The sequence below is a fragment of the Dioscorea cayenensis genome, chromosome 8 (genome assembly GCF_009730915.1).
Source record: "Dioscorea cayenensis subsp. rotundata cultivar TDr96_F1 chromosome 8, TDr96_F1_v2_PseudoChromosome.rev07_lg8_w22 25.fasta, whole genome shotgun sequence".
In the NCBI taxonomy this organism is placed as follows: domain Eukaryota; kingdom Viridiplantae; phylum Streptophyta; class Magnoliopsida; order Dioscoreales; family Dioscoreaceae; genus Dioscorea; species Dioscorea cayenensis.
The window spans coordinates 3219579-3237274 of record NC_052478.1 but is presented as its reverse complement, the minus strand read 5'-3'; the positions used below and the strand labels follow the sequence as shown (position 1 = coordinate 3237274).

Below are 17696 nucleotides of genomic sequence, written 5' to 3'. Positions count from 1 at the left end.
AAATGACGGAAAACGAAAAATAGAGGGACCATTTTGATATTTATACCTAATTTCTTAAAATAAGGTTATTTACTTATTTTATTATTACAGCTAAACTAAAAAAAGAAAAGAAAAGGAAAATCAATTATTAAAAAAAAAAATTCCAATTTAATAATTAAAAGATGCAAATAAGATTTGATAAACCCTTCTATATAAAACCCTAGTCCCTTCCCCTGAGAACTCCCAAGAGCTCTCCAATGGCGGACCACCAGTCCCTGGCGGTCAAGTCCCTCAACACCTCCTCCGGCCGCCGCCGCTTTGTCGTAAGCTCTTGCGCCAATGAAGCCTAGCCTCTGTCTTCTTATCGTTTTTCATCTTTTCTCCGGATTTCAAAGCTTTTGTGTTTCTTGATTTTGTTTTTTTCAGTTTAAGACCTTCTCCCAACGAGTGGAGGATATCAACATCAACGTATTCCGTAGCCTCGACCCTTTGAAATCGAAGCCTTCGGATGGGTCCTCTTTCTTCCTGGACGCCCTCTTTTATTGGAGAGTATGTGCTGAATTGGTTGTGAGGTTGTGAGATGAGCTTAATCAGTGAAATTCTTGATTTTGTTTTGTTTCTTTTGTATCTTGATTCAGGAACTGAATACTGCGGAAGACTTCATCTCGTTTTACCATGAAATAATGCCGTCTGTCCAGACCCTGCCTCAGATTTTGCTGCACAAGGAGAAGATCTTCTCGGAGCTTTTGAGCCGATTGCATATGAAGGCCAAATTGTCACTCGAGCCTATTCTAATGTCTGTTGGACCTGCAATTTACGTCGCGGAATTTTGTTGCTTTCTTTTTCCCGATAAAGTTTGCACTTTTGTTTTGAATTTTAGTTTGAAGCATGGATTTATGGTTGCTGCATCATACCGTCTAATTTTTTTGTATTTTATCAAATACATTATCTGTTTGATGTTTGATTGTTTTCCATCTTTTATCAGATTTTATTTATTTGATGCACTTACTGCAATTCTTTAACTGTATGGTATTGTTCTATGCAGGTTGATAGCTGCTTTTCTCCAGGGATATACTAGAGGAGTTTATACCGTAAGTCCTCCTTTTGAATAGGAGCTATTATTTAGGTTTACATGTGAACATGTTCTTGCCATCAATAACGATAGTTTGCCTAAATTACCGTATGTGGATAGCTGGTGTACTTTGTTATGCATTACCTTTAACATGTGATGAGGTTTTGGGTTTGCTTTTATTAGCAAAAGGTGACTTTGTTATTCATCGTGTGGGTTGTGGTGCTTCTTAAATTGCTTTATTTCCTATGTGGCTTGGTCATAAACATGCACTTTGGGTACTTACAAGATTTTCTTGAGCAGCTTTATGCAAAGGCTTGTTGATACTCTGGCTGATCTGCTAAAAAATGGTGGTGACCGTGATCCTGAAATCATTGAGCATGTGTGTTCTAAGATACTTTTAATCTTCCACAAAATTGATTCTCGAAGGCATTACTCAATTTAATAATATTGTTCTTGCTTCCAGGTTTTTGCATCTTGGTCATGTATCATAATGCATCTTCAAAAATATCTTGTGAAGGATGTCGTTTATGTTCTCAAGTGAGTAAAACCTTCTGCTGGCAAAGACAAAGTTTTAATTATATGCCGTGGATTGAATTTTATAATTTTTTTTCATACAGTCATTTGATTGGTTCTTCATTTTACATTAGTATAGTTAATTAAAATCATCCCTTTTACCATTTGAAGGATCACAGGCAGAATAAGGTTTTTTCCAAGGGATTATATCCAAGAGTTCATGGCTGAGGCGGTTTCCTTTTTGCTTAGGAATTGCTCAATTGACCAACTTACTAAAGGTATGGTAGCCCGGTTTTCTCAAAGTGAGTTAATGACATTCCTGGTTGTCATTATACTCCTCGTCAATTCATATCATCTATATGCCTGGCAATTTGCAAAACAGGCTCTCAAGTGCATTTTGATAAATAATTTTTAAAAGACTTGGATTAGCAGAATTGTGCAGCTACAATATGATGACTTTCTGAATTGAATGTGATCTCACAAGTCAATAAGAATTCTTGGAGTGGCATGATTTCACCAGTTCATATCTGATTATCTGTTAGGCTGAAAATGTTATATTACAATTATCCAGGTTATAGTCGAATTGCATGTATTATGATACCTTTTTTGTTTTCATAGGTATAAGAAAGATTATGCGTGAGGTGGCGAAAAATCGATTGTCAGATAGGAAGATTGGGGCTATTGCCTTGGTTTGGAATGTGATGAGAGGAACATATTTGAAGATTCACTCAAAGGGCAGAGATAGTTTTGCAGTTGCTAATGGATAGATCAAATTTAATGGTTTGTGATAAATTTTCTCAAGGTAAGAGTTTTCCTCTTAGTTAAGAATTTTGAACTTTCTTCTTGCTCAGCTTTTAAGAATTATCTTGTATTCCTTTTGATTGTTTTTATCCTATTTTGAAATGCTAATAGAATAGGTCTACATTATTGGTTCATCTTTATGTTTATGGTATATCTGAGTAGGGTTTCTAACACAAACAGCATCACAATAGCTCAATGCTTATAAAAGCCTTTTTTTTTTTTGTTGAGAAAATGACTTGTGTACCCCTACAAAAGTGGGTAATTCCTAATATGTACTCTTAAAAAATTTATATTTATTTTGATGCCCCTACAAACTCTTTTATTTGCTTACATAATGGTATGTTTAAAAGTCAACTTATGAATTTGATCAAAATACAGATTGATCCTTGATTTTTATCTTCCTTTTCCTTTTCCAAGGATGATAAATGATAGTTTAGTGTGCTTATAAAATTGTTATAGTTGTCTTTTGGTTGGAGAGGTGTATAAGCAAATAAGAATGGTTTGTAAGTGTATATCAGCAAATATAGTTTTTACAAGGTTATATTAGTAATTACCATTTTTTCAGGGTTATGCATGCAAAAAGACCTTTTGTTGTTACTTGTATTACTTAATTATACACGGAATATCTTTCCCACAATTACTTGATGCACATTGTTTATCATGCTAGCTACTACTTGCTGCCTTCCATTTATTCTGCTTTTTCATATTAGATTTATTGAATTGAACCATGGCCATGTAATCTTCTTAAATAAATCTATTTTCATTATTATCTCATTCCATTTGTCGCTCTGCTTTGTGAAATGATTGAATAGAAAATGAATGCCATTGTGAAAATATTTGTTGTTAACTGAATGAATGATATTTAGTACATGAATAGCTTATTTTTGTGCCATGACTGTAATTTGTGTGTTGCCTATCAGTAATATCTTGAACATTAATTGTTCATGAAATGGGATTACATTTTAGCTGTTTCAAAGGAAAGAAATTGCTTGCGATGTTTTTACATTTTTGCAGGTTCAATACTAGTTTTTGAGGTTGTAAGTGAAGCTTTGAAGAGATTATGCAAGGATATTGATCACCAAGACTTGAGTTTGATATATAAACGCTTATTGAAAGAAATATCTAGCTACCTTAGTGATGGCTGTCCAATACACTTAAGCCGTCTGTTGGCTCTTCTTAGTTCCATTGTTCGCCATAGTGATTGGGCCAAAATCTCTGGTCGGTGATGCCTTCTCTTTTGAAACATTGTCTTATTCTCTAGCTTCCGTTTGTTTTAACTATAACTGCTATTGGTAGTTTTTGAGATGTTTCACATTCTTGCAGATAAAGAAAGGATGCTTGAAATTGTCAGGCTACTTATTCAGGCATACATTATGCCTTGTGAAAGATTGGAGTATGAGGATCGCACATTAGTTGTTAATGAAATATTGCATCTCATGCTTTGCCTTCTGGATGTTCTTCCTACATCTGTTGATCTTTCAAGCTTTGTAGTGCTCTATGCTCCAGCATTTGAGTTGAGAGACTCTAGGTAATACGTCAAGAATTATAAATTGCTAAACCAAATTATGTCGAATGTAGAGTTTTTTATGTGTGTAGTTGTGTTGTAGGCTATATCTTTTAATTTAGATGATTTCACATGTGTTGGATTTTTAGTTTGGTAACATTTATTACATTGATGATTTCTCATCTACTGGATTTCAGCTTGCTAACATTTATCAAGGGACTTGTTCAAAAGGATCCTTCAATTGTGTATAGTTTCAGAACTCATATCATTAGGTGATTTCTACTTTTCGGTGTCAACTTTGGGTTAGGTAGATAATTTTTATAAATCATAGCTTCTTTAATGTATTTAATATTGCAGATCTCTGGATAATTTGATTGAAGCATCACCAGATGAAGTTGTATTTTTAATCCTGACCTTGTTTGGACAAGGCAAAGAACAATTGAATTTTAGTATCATGGATAATGTTTCAAAAGATCAGGTCCTGAAGATACACCAATTCTTTGAGGAGGCACTTTGTTCTTGGACCAAGTTAATCAAAGATATAGCAGGAAATGATAGTCAAACAAAAATTGAAGTTAATGAGCCTACACTGACCACGCTGTGGGGATCTCTTTGCTGTTGTCCTCATTTTCAGCTTCAAGAAAATAATTTATTGGCAATGCATGATTTTATAATCAATCTCAACCAACTGCTGGAAACTAATTCTGGTAAAGTTGCATTTTATTATTTGTTCTGTACTATTGATTCGAGAACACTTACGATTATAGTGATCTTTTTAGATAGCATTGCCGGTCTCTCGAAGTTCACATGGCAGAGTCTTCTTGGTGCTTCTTTGGAATCCTACTATAAGGTGCTACTACTTGATAGGAACAAACTAGTGGAGACCTGTGACATTTTGGATTTTGCGAAGAGGCACAAGAACTCACCACATGTACTGTCTGCTGTAGCTGAAATTTTGGATTCTGTGTTTGGGTATGGAACTCCTGTTCTCCTCTATATGAAGTGTTCTGGGTTTACTCACTTTGCAAGCTTCATTATTTTAATAAATTCTTGTACTATAATGACAGTTATTTGAGGGATGATGGTAGGACTGAGGGTGTATCTCAAGAACTAGACATTCCAAAAGCTCTGGACTCAATCAGCACATTTTCAGATAACCTCAGCAATTCCAACAAGTCAATCCGTTTATCAACCTTAAGGATCTTGTCTCATCATGCAGTTCTACATGAAATGCAATCTATGCCAGATGAACCTCCTGTTAAAAAACTGAGAACAGAAGCAGCTGAATCGTGCAATAAAGATGCTCAGTATAGAGTATTCCATCTTTCATTTTTAAGTGTTACTGATATCTTTTGTGGTGAATATGGATGTATATAACTTGCTATATTTTCCAGGTTATTGATATTCTCCTTTCAGTTGAGAAAGTTCCTCTTTCAGTCTCTACTAGTCGGAAAGCCATCATTCTTATCTCCAGATTGCAGATGGGTATTTCCTCGGCAAAGATCCATAAGGACTACCTTCCACTCTTATTACATGGAATAATTGGAATCTTGCATAATAGATTTTGCAATTTATGGGATCCGGCAGTGGACTGTCTGTCAGTTCTAATTGGTAAATATAAGGAGCTCATATGGGACAGATTTGTTCAGTTCTTTGGGAACTATCAGTCAAAATTTTTATCCTCATGTGACCAGTTAGTGAAATTGCATCCTGAATATCCCAAACAAAATGGTAGGGATAACTTCTTTATATTCTTTAACATGAGCTTAGCAGTTATAGTTCAATCTCGTATGCAACTTTATTTAATGATGATAGATCAGTGTATTCCTTTTTGTGTGTGTGTGTGTGTGTGTGTATTTTAATTGTCCCAATAAACATATTTTCAATTGGCACGTTTTAATTCTAGATGGTGTTTGAGCAGCTTTGAGCGACTACTTTAAGCGGTTTCTGGCCCCTGATTCTGATAACACACCATGTGCAACCGTGATGACTTTGTTGCTTAAATCACTTCAGAAGGTCCCTGAGCTCGCAGAATCTCGCTCTCGACAACTGATTCCTTTGTTCCTGAAATACTTGGGCTATAGGGAAGGTGTTGATGTGAGGTACTGTTTGGCATTTTCTGTTATTTTTACGTTGTTTGACATAGCAATAGCTGATTTTATTATGTTTAAACACTGTTTTTTCTTTGGTTTCTCTTGTTCCAGTGTTGATTTGTTTGACTGTCATAATTCCAAGGAGAAAGAGTGGAGCATAGTTCTGAAAGAATGGTTGAGCCTGCTGAGGTTGTTTCGTAATGCTCAATCATTGTATCAAAGCCAAATTCTTAAGAAAGTTTTGATTAACAGGTTGGTCTGAAACAATTGTCTCTCTTTGTTTGAGCTGACAGGCTTTTGTTGATGTTCTGTTTTTGCTGTTATTATGTGTTTTTTGGGATCTTTAGTACTGCAAGGGTATTGAAGGAGGTTAAACTGTTACACTTCAAATCTCATCTATTTGTTTTCCAGGCTTCTTGATGAAATTGATCCAGACATTCAATTGAAAGTTCTGGACTGCTTATTGAACTGGAGGGATGAATATTTTATCCCATATGATCAGCATCTCAGGAATCTGGTAGCATCAAAAAATTTACGTGAAGAGCTCACAGTATGGGCTGTATCAAAGGAATCTCAATCTATTCAAGAGGGACATAGAGACTATTTGATTCCTATTATTATCCGATTGCTGACACCAAAAGTCAGAAAGCCAAAGACGGACATTGCAAATAAGGTGGATAACATATGAATTAATTTCCACAAATTTGCTTTTTGTTTTCTTCAAGGGAATTTTTACACCAATATCTCCTAAATGATCTGTTCTGTTACTTTTTCAGCATGCAGGTGTCCATCATCGAAGGGCAGTTCTTTGTTTCTTGGCGCAACTTGATGTTGATGAACTTCAGCTATTCTTTTCTCTACTGCTAAAACCTTTATTTGCCCTCGGTCATGGAACTGATAGCTCATGTGAGAAATTTAAAGATGGCTTACAAGTGTTTGATCTTGTAGAATTTTCAAGGACAATAGGTGATCTGTCATGGAAGAAGATTTATGGATTCTTGCATGTAGTCAAAGATATTTTGAAAGCTTTTGATGAGATTCACATCAGGCCATTTCTTAAACTGTTGATGGAAATTGTTGTACGAATCCTTGAATCCTGCATGTTAAATATCGCTGGTGCTAATCATTTCAATCCTCTTTTGGTTGGACATATTTCTAGTTGTGACTTGAAGTCCCAGGAGAAAGAATCTATTGCTCACAACTCTGTCAGGGTATGTAAATGTGATTTACTGTGTTGAATTATACTTTTGCAATTTAGTCTTAGATTATGATGCCTTGCAAGATGGATTTGTGATCAAAACTACTTTTGTGTTTTTTTAGAACTTCATTATATACAGTGGTAAAGAAATGTGTTTCAGATAATGACTATAAAAACTTGGTCTAGATATCCTGATATTTAAGACTCTTTTTGGCCACTTGGTTCGTATTTATTTCAAGTGTTTGTAGATTTTCTTCCTTTGTGATGAATTATTTGATATGCTATGGTAGTTCAGTATTATGAAGGTGCTTGCATTTGTATGTTGACTTTTGGCTCTTGTATCTGTAAAGGTTTATATATTTTATTTTTTTATTACTTATTCTTGACCCTGACTTTTTAGCCAAATTATTTGTTTAGGCATTGGTTCTTTCTGTTTTGGCTTTCTATATTTAGGATCTAGAAATATTTAACACCTGCTACTTCTTCTTCTTTTTTTGTTCATTTATTTACTTATGTAACTTTCTATCTGTTCATTGAGGCAGGCATGATATACCTAACATGGATGGTGTTGTCTTGCAGAGTAGCATATCAATTAAACAGTACAAAGATGCAAGATCAGTATGCTTGAAGATTATCTCTGTTGTGCTTAATAAGTATGATTCTCATGATTTTGGTTCTGACTTCTGGGATATCTTTTTTAGATCTGTGAAGCCCTTAATAGACAGCTTCAAGCAAGAAGGTTCAAGCAGTGAAAAGCCTAGTTCACTTTTTTCATGCTTTGTTGCAATGAGCAGAAGCCCCACAATGTTCCTGTTATTACATAGAGAGGAAAGTCTTGTCCCTAATATTTTCTCAATTCTAACCGTGAGGACCGCCTCTGATGCAATTATATCTGCGGTTCTTAATTTTGCCTGGAATTTGTTGAATCTGGTTGATGATCTTAGTCAACAAGTGGATGATTCTCTCAAAGCGATTCTTCTGCTTCACATCGACACACTCGTCAGTAATCTATCGATGTTAGTCCAGACCCACAAAGAAGTCATTGGGTATGCGGTACTCTGCTATCTTTTGTTTCGTCATATATAATTTTTAATTTTCTGTTAATTTGCGTTTTTAAGATGCATTTTGCTTGTTATCTTTTCTTGCTTATATTTTGACTTTTCAACTTTGCCATGCGGACTGCTATTCATTCATGATAGAAAAGCGCTAGTCATACTTCTGATCCTGATACCAAGGTGTGATCCTGATACCAAGGTGGGTCATAATGACATGGTACATTTTATTTCTTACCATTTTTGACTCTCTAATTAACAGAAGTATTCATCTTTAATTGGGATAATTGATCTAACAAGTGGTCTCTGTGTCACATTGTCTGGAAGTGTGTAAGGCTTAACTGGACCAAGCTAGCTACATCGGCTTTTTTGTGCAGGTTCTATCTGCTGCCAGATATCTTTGTCAGAAGTAAGATGAGAAATAACTCAAGTCATTTACCAGAAATTTGGAAGTGCACAAAGGATTGATATGTCCCGTAGTTTCTCATTAACTACGCAAATGGCCACCATTCTGTAGTGGTGTGGCCATTACATTGTGAGGCAAAAAGATCGAATATGGGGCTAAAACATGGGCAAAGTTATAAAAAATGATCTGCGTGTATCTATAAAATTAATGATGGCATTGGATACTTATGTGTGGACAAGTATATTTTTTTCAACACATGGTTGGGCTGATAGCATTTGGATATGGCAGTTCTTGTTGCATTAAGAGTGGATATTTGCTTGACTTAGTCTTTCAGAGGTGACTTTAGCATGGTTTAGTTATGCAGAATCATATAGATTTCTATTGGTCCTTCTGCTAACAGTGGTTTGGATGTTCATAGTAAAGATTCACAAATTGATCCAATCTAGAAGATGTTTGACACAGACAATGCCATGTTAATGTGCTTAAATATGCATAACAGAAATAATCATCTTACAGTGAAATGCCCTCCATTTTTTTTTATTTTCATCATTCTCAGGGACTTTTAGCAAACACTCTCATTGGATGCTTGAATTATAACTATTTAAGATTGAATTCTTCATGCCTCAAATATTGGCAATGATTATGCTAGTCAATCATCACTATTGTTGACTGTAATTTTAGGCAGAAGGCGCTTGTTTGAAAAAATTGGATTTGTGCAGTGTAGGAATTACACAAGACCGTATGCATTATATATCACTACTCAAATATTTTAGGAAAAACCCTCCAGAATATCATGAATATCATAAGGTAGCACATGGAAAATTTCATTTTCTCCTGGTTGTGAAAATACTGCCTTTGACTGTTTTCTCAAAATTTTCTGTTTAATAGTCTGTATATTAAAAAAAAAAAAGGTTATGAAACTGCACGTTGCTGTTGCTGTTGTGACTGAACATGCCATGGTTATTACTATCATGTTCCATTTCTGAATAAAGGTTTACATTTTCTTAAAATTACCTGCTATAGATTAAGCATTATATCTGCTCTCTAAATCCTCTATTGTGTATTATTATTATCACTATTTATTTATTTATTTTTGCTTTTATCCTGTGATTGTTGATGGTAAATTAACTTGTTTTTGCATGGTGATGCTTGTAGGAAACAAGCGATATGGCCTGGAGAGTCTCAACTAAGTGTATTCAAATTGTCAGTAAAACACATAAGAGACCCATTGACAGCTGGGCAGTTGATTGATATTCTTCTGCAGTTTTTCAGACAGAAAGCAAAAATTCATGGTTGGTCTCATTTTGCTTATATTAGCTGTTGATTGTGTGTTATCTTAAAACATTATCTTTACCACATATTGGACAGGCTATCTGTCCTCGCTTTACAAAATCATTTGCCTCATTTCAATTAGACTTGAATAAAGGCTGATTGCTTACTTTATTAAGATCTGAAATCTAATTCTCTTCTTGTTTATAAGTCCAGATGACTATTTGGAAGGTTTGCATGTGATCAAAGATATCCTTCCTGTTTTAGATGACAAAAAAATGGGAAATGTTTTAAATGCAATCCGTCCACTTCTTACGCATGTGGATTTGGATCTCCGTTTGCTTATATGTGATATTCTTGATGGTCTAATGATGAATGACCCATCTTTGACTTTCCTGGTAATAAATGTTTCTTCATTTTTAACCATTTTAAATCATCTTTATTTATGAAAATTTCTGGAGTTTTTTTTAGTTTCTTTAATGCCTTGGGTATTTTTGGGCTGGGATGCAGGCAAAACTTTTACGTCGACTGAATGCTGTATCAGCATCATCCTTAGAAATTGGTGAGCCTGATTATGACACTAGAGTCGAGGCTTATGGATCAATAAAGCCAGAGTTATTTTCCGTGCTCAAAGATGATCATGCATTGATAATTCTGTCTCAATGTGTATATGATATGTCATCTGAAGAACTGGTCTTCCGGCAAAGTGCATCAAGGGCCTTATTATCGTTTGTACAGTTTGCTGGGCCAATTGTAAATTCAGAGAAAAAGTATTGTGATGAAATAATCTCCAAATTTGAGCCACAAGGCGACAAAGTAAATACTACTCAAAGATCAAGTGATACTAGTGTTACTTGGACGAAAGTCTCCATTCAGAAGATCATAAAGAACATTTTTCTGTCCAATATGGGAGAAGCCATGAAGAAGGATATCTCTGTGCAAAAAGTAAATTCTTTCTATTCTCTTAATTTCCTTGGACTGCAAATAAAGTTGTTTCTAATTATAAGATTTTTTGTGGTTCCAGGAATGGGTCATTCTTCTTCGTGACATGGTTTATAATTTTAATGGAGAGCCAGCCCTCAATTCATTGAGGCCTTTGTACTGTGAGGATGTAGAAACAGATTTTTTCAATAACATTCTTCATTTACAGGTAATCAATTTTGACATGCTCTAATTTTCAGGAGGTATTGTAGGCCAATATTTCACCAGATATGTCTTTTTTTTTTTGGTACAGATACACAGGAGGATAAAGGCATTAGCACATTTCAGGAATGTTATCAGTGTGGGAAACATATCTGAGGTATGCAATGCATTTTCTCTGGCCTGGTTATTATATGTGTTCAGATTGAAGTCATAAGCATGATATAATTACTTGGAATTTTATGCCAGTCGCTATATCTGAATATTTTGTCCTTTTTAGAACTGTTACAGAATTCATAACTGACCAAGTCATTATGAGCAAAATGTTTCTTTATGGTTCTTATTTTGTCAATCAATGTGGCATAGACAAGAGATGATCCCCTAAAAATTTTATCCAAGGTTCTGGTTCTACAATATACAACTATGACTTATCTCCTTGCAGTTGTTTATTTTTTTCAAAATTTTATTAGGGTGATTCATATGTTCATGATTGTAGCACTGCCTTGTGGAGTACCCAAGTTCTTTGCTTTAAGTTTGTGTATTTTTGCAAAATAAATATTTTCACTTGATAAAGGCCAGCCCACTGCACAGAGATTTGTTAAATGTGGATTCTGCATAGTTTCACATATATAACTTTAGCTGGTGCAGAAATGGTCTAAACTCATTCTAAACTGCTGAAATACTGCCTTCCCGTTATATATTGGTCTTAAATACATCCCCAATATTTGATGTTGCAAGCAATAATGTCTTTGTGAGTTTAATTCCTTTCGTTGTTTGTGTTTTGTTCTCATTCTGATCATTGCAACTTTATAATGCAGAATGTGACTGTGAAAATATTTGTTCCTCTGGTTCTTAATATGCTATTTTATGTGAAAGATGGTAAAGGAGAACACCTAAGAAATGCATGTGTTGAGACACTTGCTTCTATATCAAGTCGTATGCAGTGGGATTCATACCGCACTCTTTTGATGAGATGCTTTCGGGAAATAAAATTTAAGCCAGATAAACAAAAAATCTTGTTACGTTTAATGTCTGCTATTCTTGACATGTTCCATTTTTCTGAACCAAATTCTGGTCATGAAGTCGTTGATGGTGATTCTGCAGCTTCAATTTCTTGTTCCATCAGCGGGAATTCCAAGATTGCTTCCACCACTAGTTATTCTGGGTTGAGAATTCCTTGTCATATACAGAATTATCTGCATGAGACTGTCCTCCCAAAGATACAGAAGTTATTGACATCAGATTCTGAGAAAGTCAATGTTAATATTAGTCTTGCTGTCCTCAAACTGCTGAAGTTGCTACCAGTTGATACCATGGACTCACAGTTGCCTAGTGTCATTCATCGCATTAGTAACTTTCTGAAAAATCGCCTGGAAAGCATTCGTGATGAAGCAAGGCATGCTTTAACTGCATGTTTGAAGGAGTTGGGTATGGAATACTTGCAGTTTATAGTCAAAGTTCTTCAAGCAACATTAAAAAGAGGCTATGAATTGCATGTTTTGGGCTATACCCTTAATTTCATATTATCTAACACACTAACTGTTCCTGTTGCTGGTACACTTGATTATTGTTTGGAAGAGCTTCTTTGTATAGTGGAAAATGATGTTCTAGGAGATGTTGCTGAGGAGAAGGAAGTTGATAAAATTGCTTCAAAAATGAAGGAAACTAGAAAAAGCAGGTCATTTGATACGCTGAAATTGATTGGCCAAAGGATTACATTTAGAACCCATGCTTTGAAACTTCTTCTCCCACTATCCAAATATTTAGAGAAACATATCAAGCCAAAAACAAAAGCTAAACTTGAAATGATGCTACAGCATGTAGCCTCAGGAATTGAATGCAATCCTTCTGTACAGCTGGAGGAACTATTCATATTTGTGTATGGTCTTATTGAAGACAATATTCATGAAGATGATTCAAAGGTTGACAAAGCATCTGTGGTGAAATCCTTTAACCATGGATTAGCAAAGTCTCATCTTTTCATTGTGTTTGCTCTTGGATTACTGCACAATCGTTTGAACAATATGAAATTGGACAAGAAAGACGAACACCTACTGACGCTTTTAGATCCTTTTGTCAAACTTCTTGGAGAGTGCCTGAATTCCAAATATGAAGATGTTCTTTCAGCTTCATTTAGATGCCTTGCTCCATTGGTAAGGCTTCCTTTGCCATCACTTGAAGCTGAGGCTACTAAAATCAAGATTTTACTTTTAGATATTGCACAGACATCAGGAAATCCGGGGAGTACTTTGGTGCAATCTTGTCTAAAGTTGCTTACTGTGCTGTTACACAGTGGCAGGATCTCACTTTCTGATGATCAACTTCACTCGCTTGTTCAGTTTCCACTCTTTGTGGATCTTCAAACCAATCCTTCTCCTGTTGCACTATCACTTTTGAAGTCCATTATTGGCAGAAAGCTAGTTGTCCATGAAATCTATGATCTTGTTATGAGAGTTGGAGAATTGATGGTAACAAATCAGTCTGAATCAATTCGCAAAAAATGCAGCCAAATTTTATTGCAATTTTTGTTGGACTATCATCTTTCTGACAAGCGGTTGCAGCAGCATATGGATTTCCTACTTACAAATCTAAGGTAAGTGTTTCTGACTATTGTGCCATTGTGATGTCCTTTCTAGCCTGACCTCACTCTTTTTTTTCCCCTGTTCTGTTTTCTTAGCTATGAACATTGTTCTGGAAGAGAAGCCGTGCTTGAGATGCTCCACACTGTCCTTGTCAAGTTTCCAAGAAGTGTTTTGGATGCTCAGGCTCATGCATTTTTTCTCCATCTGGTGGTTGCTTTAGCTAATGAGCATGATGATAAAATCCGATCTATGATTGCCACAGTAATAAAGGAATTGCTTAGTCGAACTAGCAGGCATGCCCTCGATCCCATTTTGGCATATAGCCTTTCATGGTATACAAGTGAAAAGCAACATTTGTGGAGTGCAGCAGCCCAGGTAATTCATGGCATTTTTATTTAGCTTATACTTATGTTTGAACGTATGTTCTAAGTAGTGGTTCATCAACTTTCTTTCACCAATTTAGATATTGTGTAATCCACCTCTTAGGGTTCTGGACTATATATGGTTTGAACTACCAACTGCTGTGGGATTGCCTTCAGTCCTTATTGATCAGGAGTTCTCATTGGTTGCCCATGCAGGTCCAGTAATATATTGAATGGATTTTGACCTAGTAGTTATGCAAAATTAATTTTTTTATTGCCATGATGTGTTTTTGATATGTCATGGTCAGCATAAATAGAAGGCGCAGCTATTGTATGGTCATATGAGGATATCCTGTGTAGGTGACAAGTTGTAGAACCTATATCAAGATATCTTAATATTGAGATTGCTTTTGGATATGAATTTATGTGAAACAGCCTAAGGTATGGAAATTTTTGTGAGTGCCAGGTGAACACAAAACTCTGTTAACAAAATTAGCAGATAGAAACTAGACAGCTGTGTGCAGTTCCTCTGCTTATGGTATGGCATAACACATTTGCAGCTTTGTTGTAATGATTACAAAATATTTACAGATGGGTGTTTTTCTGTCTTTCAGCAGTTCTACCTTTGAAATATTGTATTGAGTGATGTTGTGTTTACTGTGTACTTTTCATTAGAGCTGCATGGTCATCAGATTACTTCCATGGTGTATTTCATATAACTCGATTTTTGCAATTTCTTGGTGTAGTATATGCCTTTGGTTGGCCATCTGATGGCATCCGTCCTGATGATTTTTTTTCTTAGGTTCTTGGTCTATTGGTTGATGTACTGAAGAAAGGATTTCAGAAGCATATAAATATAATTTTGGATGTGACTAGGAATATATTGGAACATTCTGTTGATGCAAGCGGTGAAACATATGATGCTTCAAATAATCTGATAATGCCATTTTGGAAAGAAGCCTACCACTCCCTCATTATGTTGGAGAAGATGCTTCTCAATATTCCGAGGCTCGCTTTTGAGAAGGACCTTGAGGTATGAAAGGCTTTTCTAGCATAAAATGTTCTTTGCCAAGTTGGTGTGGAATCTTTATTTTGTCCATTTTGGATTTGATTCTAAGCCATCAACACCATTTCGTCTGTAATATGTGAAAACTTTTGGACATGGCAATTTTATTTTCATGCACAAGTACATTCAGCAGTCGTAATATGCCTTGGAGCATTATGAAGAAATATGTTGCACACAACTGGTTTTATTTTGGAGGATTTTGTAAAAATTAAGAATTGCAATAATATAGACCATCCCTCTCATCACTTTTTATTAATCATTCACAATTATTAATTCTGTTCTTCAACATTTTTGTTACAATTTAGATTTCTCTTTTTCATTACAGAATAATAACCAATTCAGAGCTAATCATATCTGCTTTTAGAACAATATTTCTAATTACTTCCTGGAAAATAACATTGCCATGCTATATATTTAAAACATGCCATCAACCTGTCATCATTGTTATTCAATCTAAAACCATTCACAGTAATAATAGACATTCTCATCCACATGATTGAATTATAAAATGGGACAAATCTAGGGCATATCACCCACTGTCATTTTGTTATAAGTTCAGCATGATGAAGATGGTTGTTTGCTTTCTTCATGCACATGTATTTGCTCTTTTGACAGGATATTTGGGAAATGATCTGTAAATTATTGCTGCATCCCCATGTATCATTGCGGAATATATCCAGTCGACTGGTGGCCTTGTATTTCTCTGTTATATCTGAAGGTGGTATTGGGGATAATGATAGGTTGAAGTTTGAAACCTTGTCTCTGCTCAACCCAGGAAATCTCTTTGCGATAACTGTTTCCTTCTTGAATCAACTGAGGATGCCTCTAACTGATGATTCAACAAGCCATATAGTCACTCAAAATCTAGTATTTTCAGTGTGTGGGCTGCATGCTTTCACCAGAAAGAGCAATAATGTCTTCCTGCATGAATTGTGGTCTACTCTTGACCCTCATGAACAAGACTCCTATCTCAGGGCTTTTGAATCTCTTGGTTCGAAAAAAGCAAGGAGTGTTTTTCTACAAGCGACCAGTTCAAAGGTTTCAGCAAAATTGAATCAATCTGAACAGGAGAGCAAGGGTGACCTTCAGGCCTTGCTTGTTCTGCCTCTTCTCAAGAGAATGGGAAAGATTGCCTTGGAAACGGACAATGCTCAGGTGGGTATTAAACAATTTCTACTGCATTTATTTTTCTAACTGGTGCCTTTGTATGTTGTGCTTGCACCCTCAGATATTCCCCACCTGCCACTCAACCTCATCATCTTTCTAATGGCTTATCTCAATTTGTCCTCAGATGACTGTCATCTTCAATTCCTTTAAGACGATTGCTTCACAAATTGGTTCAGAGGGTTGCCAGGAATATGCTGTCTACTTATTGCTACCACTGTATAAAGTTTGTGAAGGGTTTGCTGGGAAGGTTATTGGTGGTTAGTCTCTAAATATTACCCTGTTGCGTCTATTTGTTAATTATTGCAATGACTGTTTTTGTCAGTCCATCCATATTTAATTAAATTTTGATCGTTGTTTGTTAGCTTTTATGCTCTCTACTTTGTTGATATTGTCTTCAGCCATCCATATTTGATCAAATTCCATCTTTTTCGAGTTAGATTTTACTCTGTACTTTGTCGATATCCTCTTCAGCATTAGCACTTTATCTAAATGCTGATGAAGGCCCTATACTTGTAGTCAGGTTACATTGTATTTTGCATCAGAATTAGTATGCAGAAATGCTGACTGTTTGTTGACTCATTTGTGCCTCAGATGAAGTTAAACAATTAGCGGAAGAGGTCCGAAACAGCATTCGCAATGAATTGGGCGTCGACAACTTTGTTAGGACTTATAATGAGATTCGGAAAATGCTGAGCATGAAGAGAGACAAGAGGAGGCAGAAATGGAGAGTTGCTGCTGTTGCTGACCCTGTACGCTATGCCAAGAGGAAACTTAGAATAGCTGATAAGCACAGAGCTCACAAGAAGAGGAAGATTGAATTGATGAAGTTCGGTAGATGGAGGAGGTAGTTACAGTTATACGAAAAGTTACTGAAGCTTTTTGATAGAGATAAGAGTGTACAGTAATTCCGGTGTTGTTTTTGTTGTTGTTATTTTTATTATTATTTATTAAAAAAAATTCAAGTAGATTTGTATCCATGAGCAGGATTCATGTAGAGGTAGCAAATTTTGCGCTGGTGTCAGAGCCTTTTTTGTGATTTACAAGAGTAAAATTTAACTGTTCGTTTTTTGTGCTTTTAGGCTTTTAATCAAAATTTAACGAAGTTTATAGTGTAGAAATTAACTTTTTTACATTTCGGTTGAGCTCCCGTGAAGTATATTTGGTTGAGCCATCAAGTCAAGCCTATGTAAGTTACAGTTTGGCTTTTAATTAGGAGGTATTTGTTTTCATGATTAAGTTATTGACAACATATTAATTTGTTTCAGTTCTTATAATAACTACATAAAACCATAAGTCGTCACTTTGGGAAGAGATTTTATTTTTATTTTATTATTTATTATTATTTCTTTAAGAAGACTTAATTAAATCAATTGATCAGTAAACAATGAGGCAAGCCCAAAACGCCAGCAGCCAAAAGCCTAACAGATAAGCTCAAGAGCTTGTCTTGTTCCAAATAAACCCAATGCCATGCATGCCCGATACGCGGCGTCCC

The 17696-nt window shown here is 35.5% G+C and overlaps 1 protein-coding gene across 1 annotated transcript; it reads left to right on the top strand.

Annotated features, from left to right (window-relative positions):
- Positions 1-236: 236 nt before the first annotated feature.
- On the top strand, positions 237-17218 carry LOC120267147 (small subunit processome component 20 homolog). The gene is given in 31 exon segments (XM_039274852.1): positions 237-302; positions 406-528; positions 618-775; positions 1047-1070; positions 1352-1430; positions 1515-1588; positions 1736-1842; positions 2183-2295; positions 2297-2366; positions 3689-3893; positions 4067-4141; positions 4227-4576; positions 4649-4841; positions 4937-5183; positions 5264-5600; positions 5791-5971; positions 6074-6214; positions 6374-6635; positions 6739-7173; positions 7740-8206; positions 9774-9910; positions 10104-10285; positions 10398-10832; positions 10912-11037; positions 11122-11187; positions 11846-13620; positions 13705-13984; positions 14774-15004; positions 15653-16192; positions 16329-16461; positions 16796-17218. Coding segments are annotated over 31 exon segments (7869 nt in total). The 3' UTR covers positions 17053-17218.
- Positions 17219-17696: the final 478 nt, after the last annotated feature.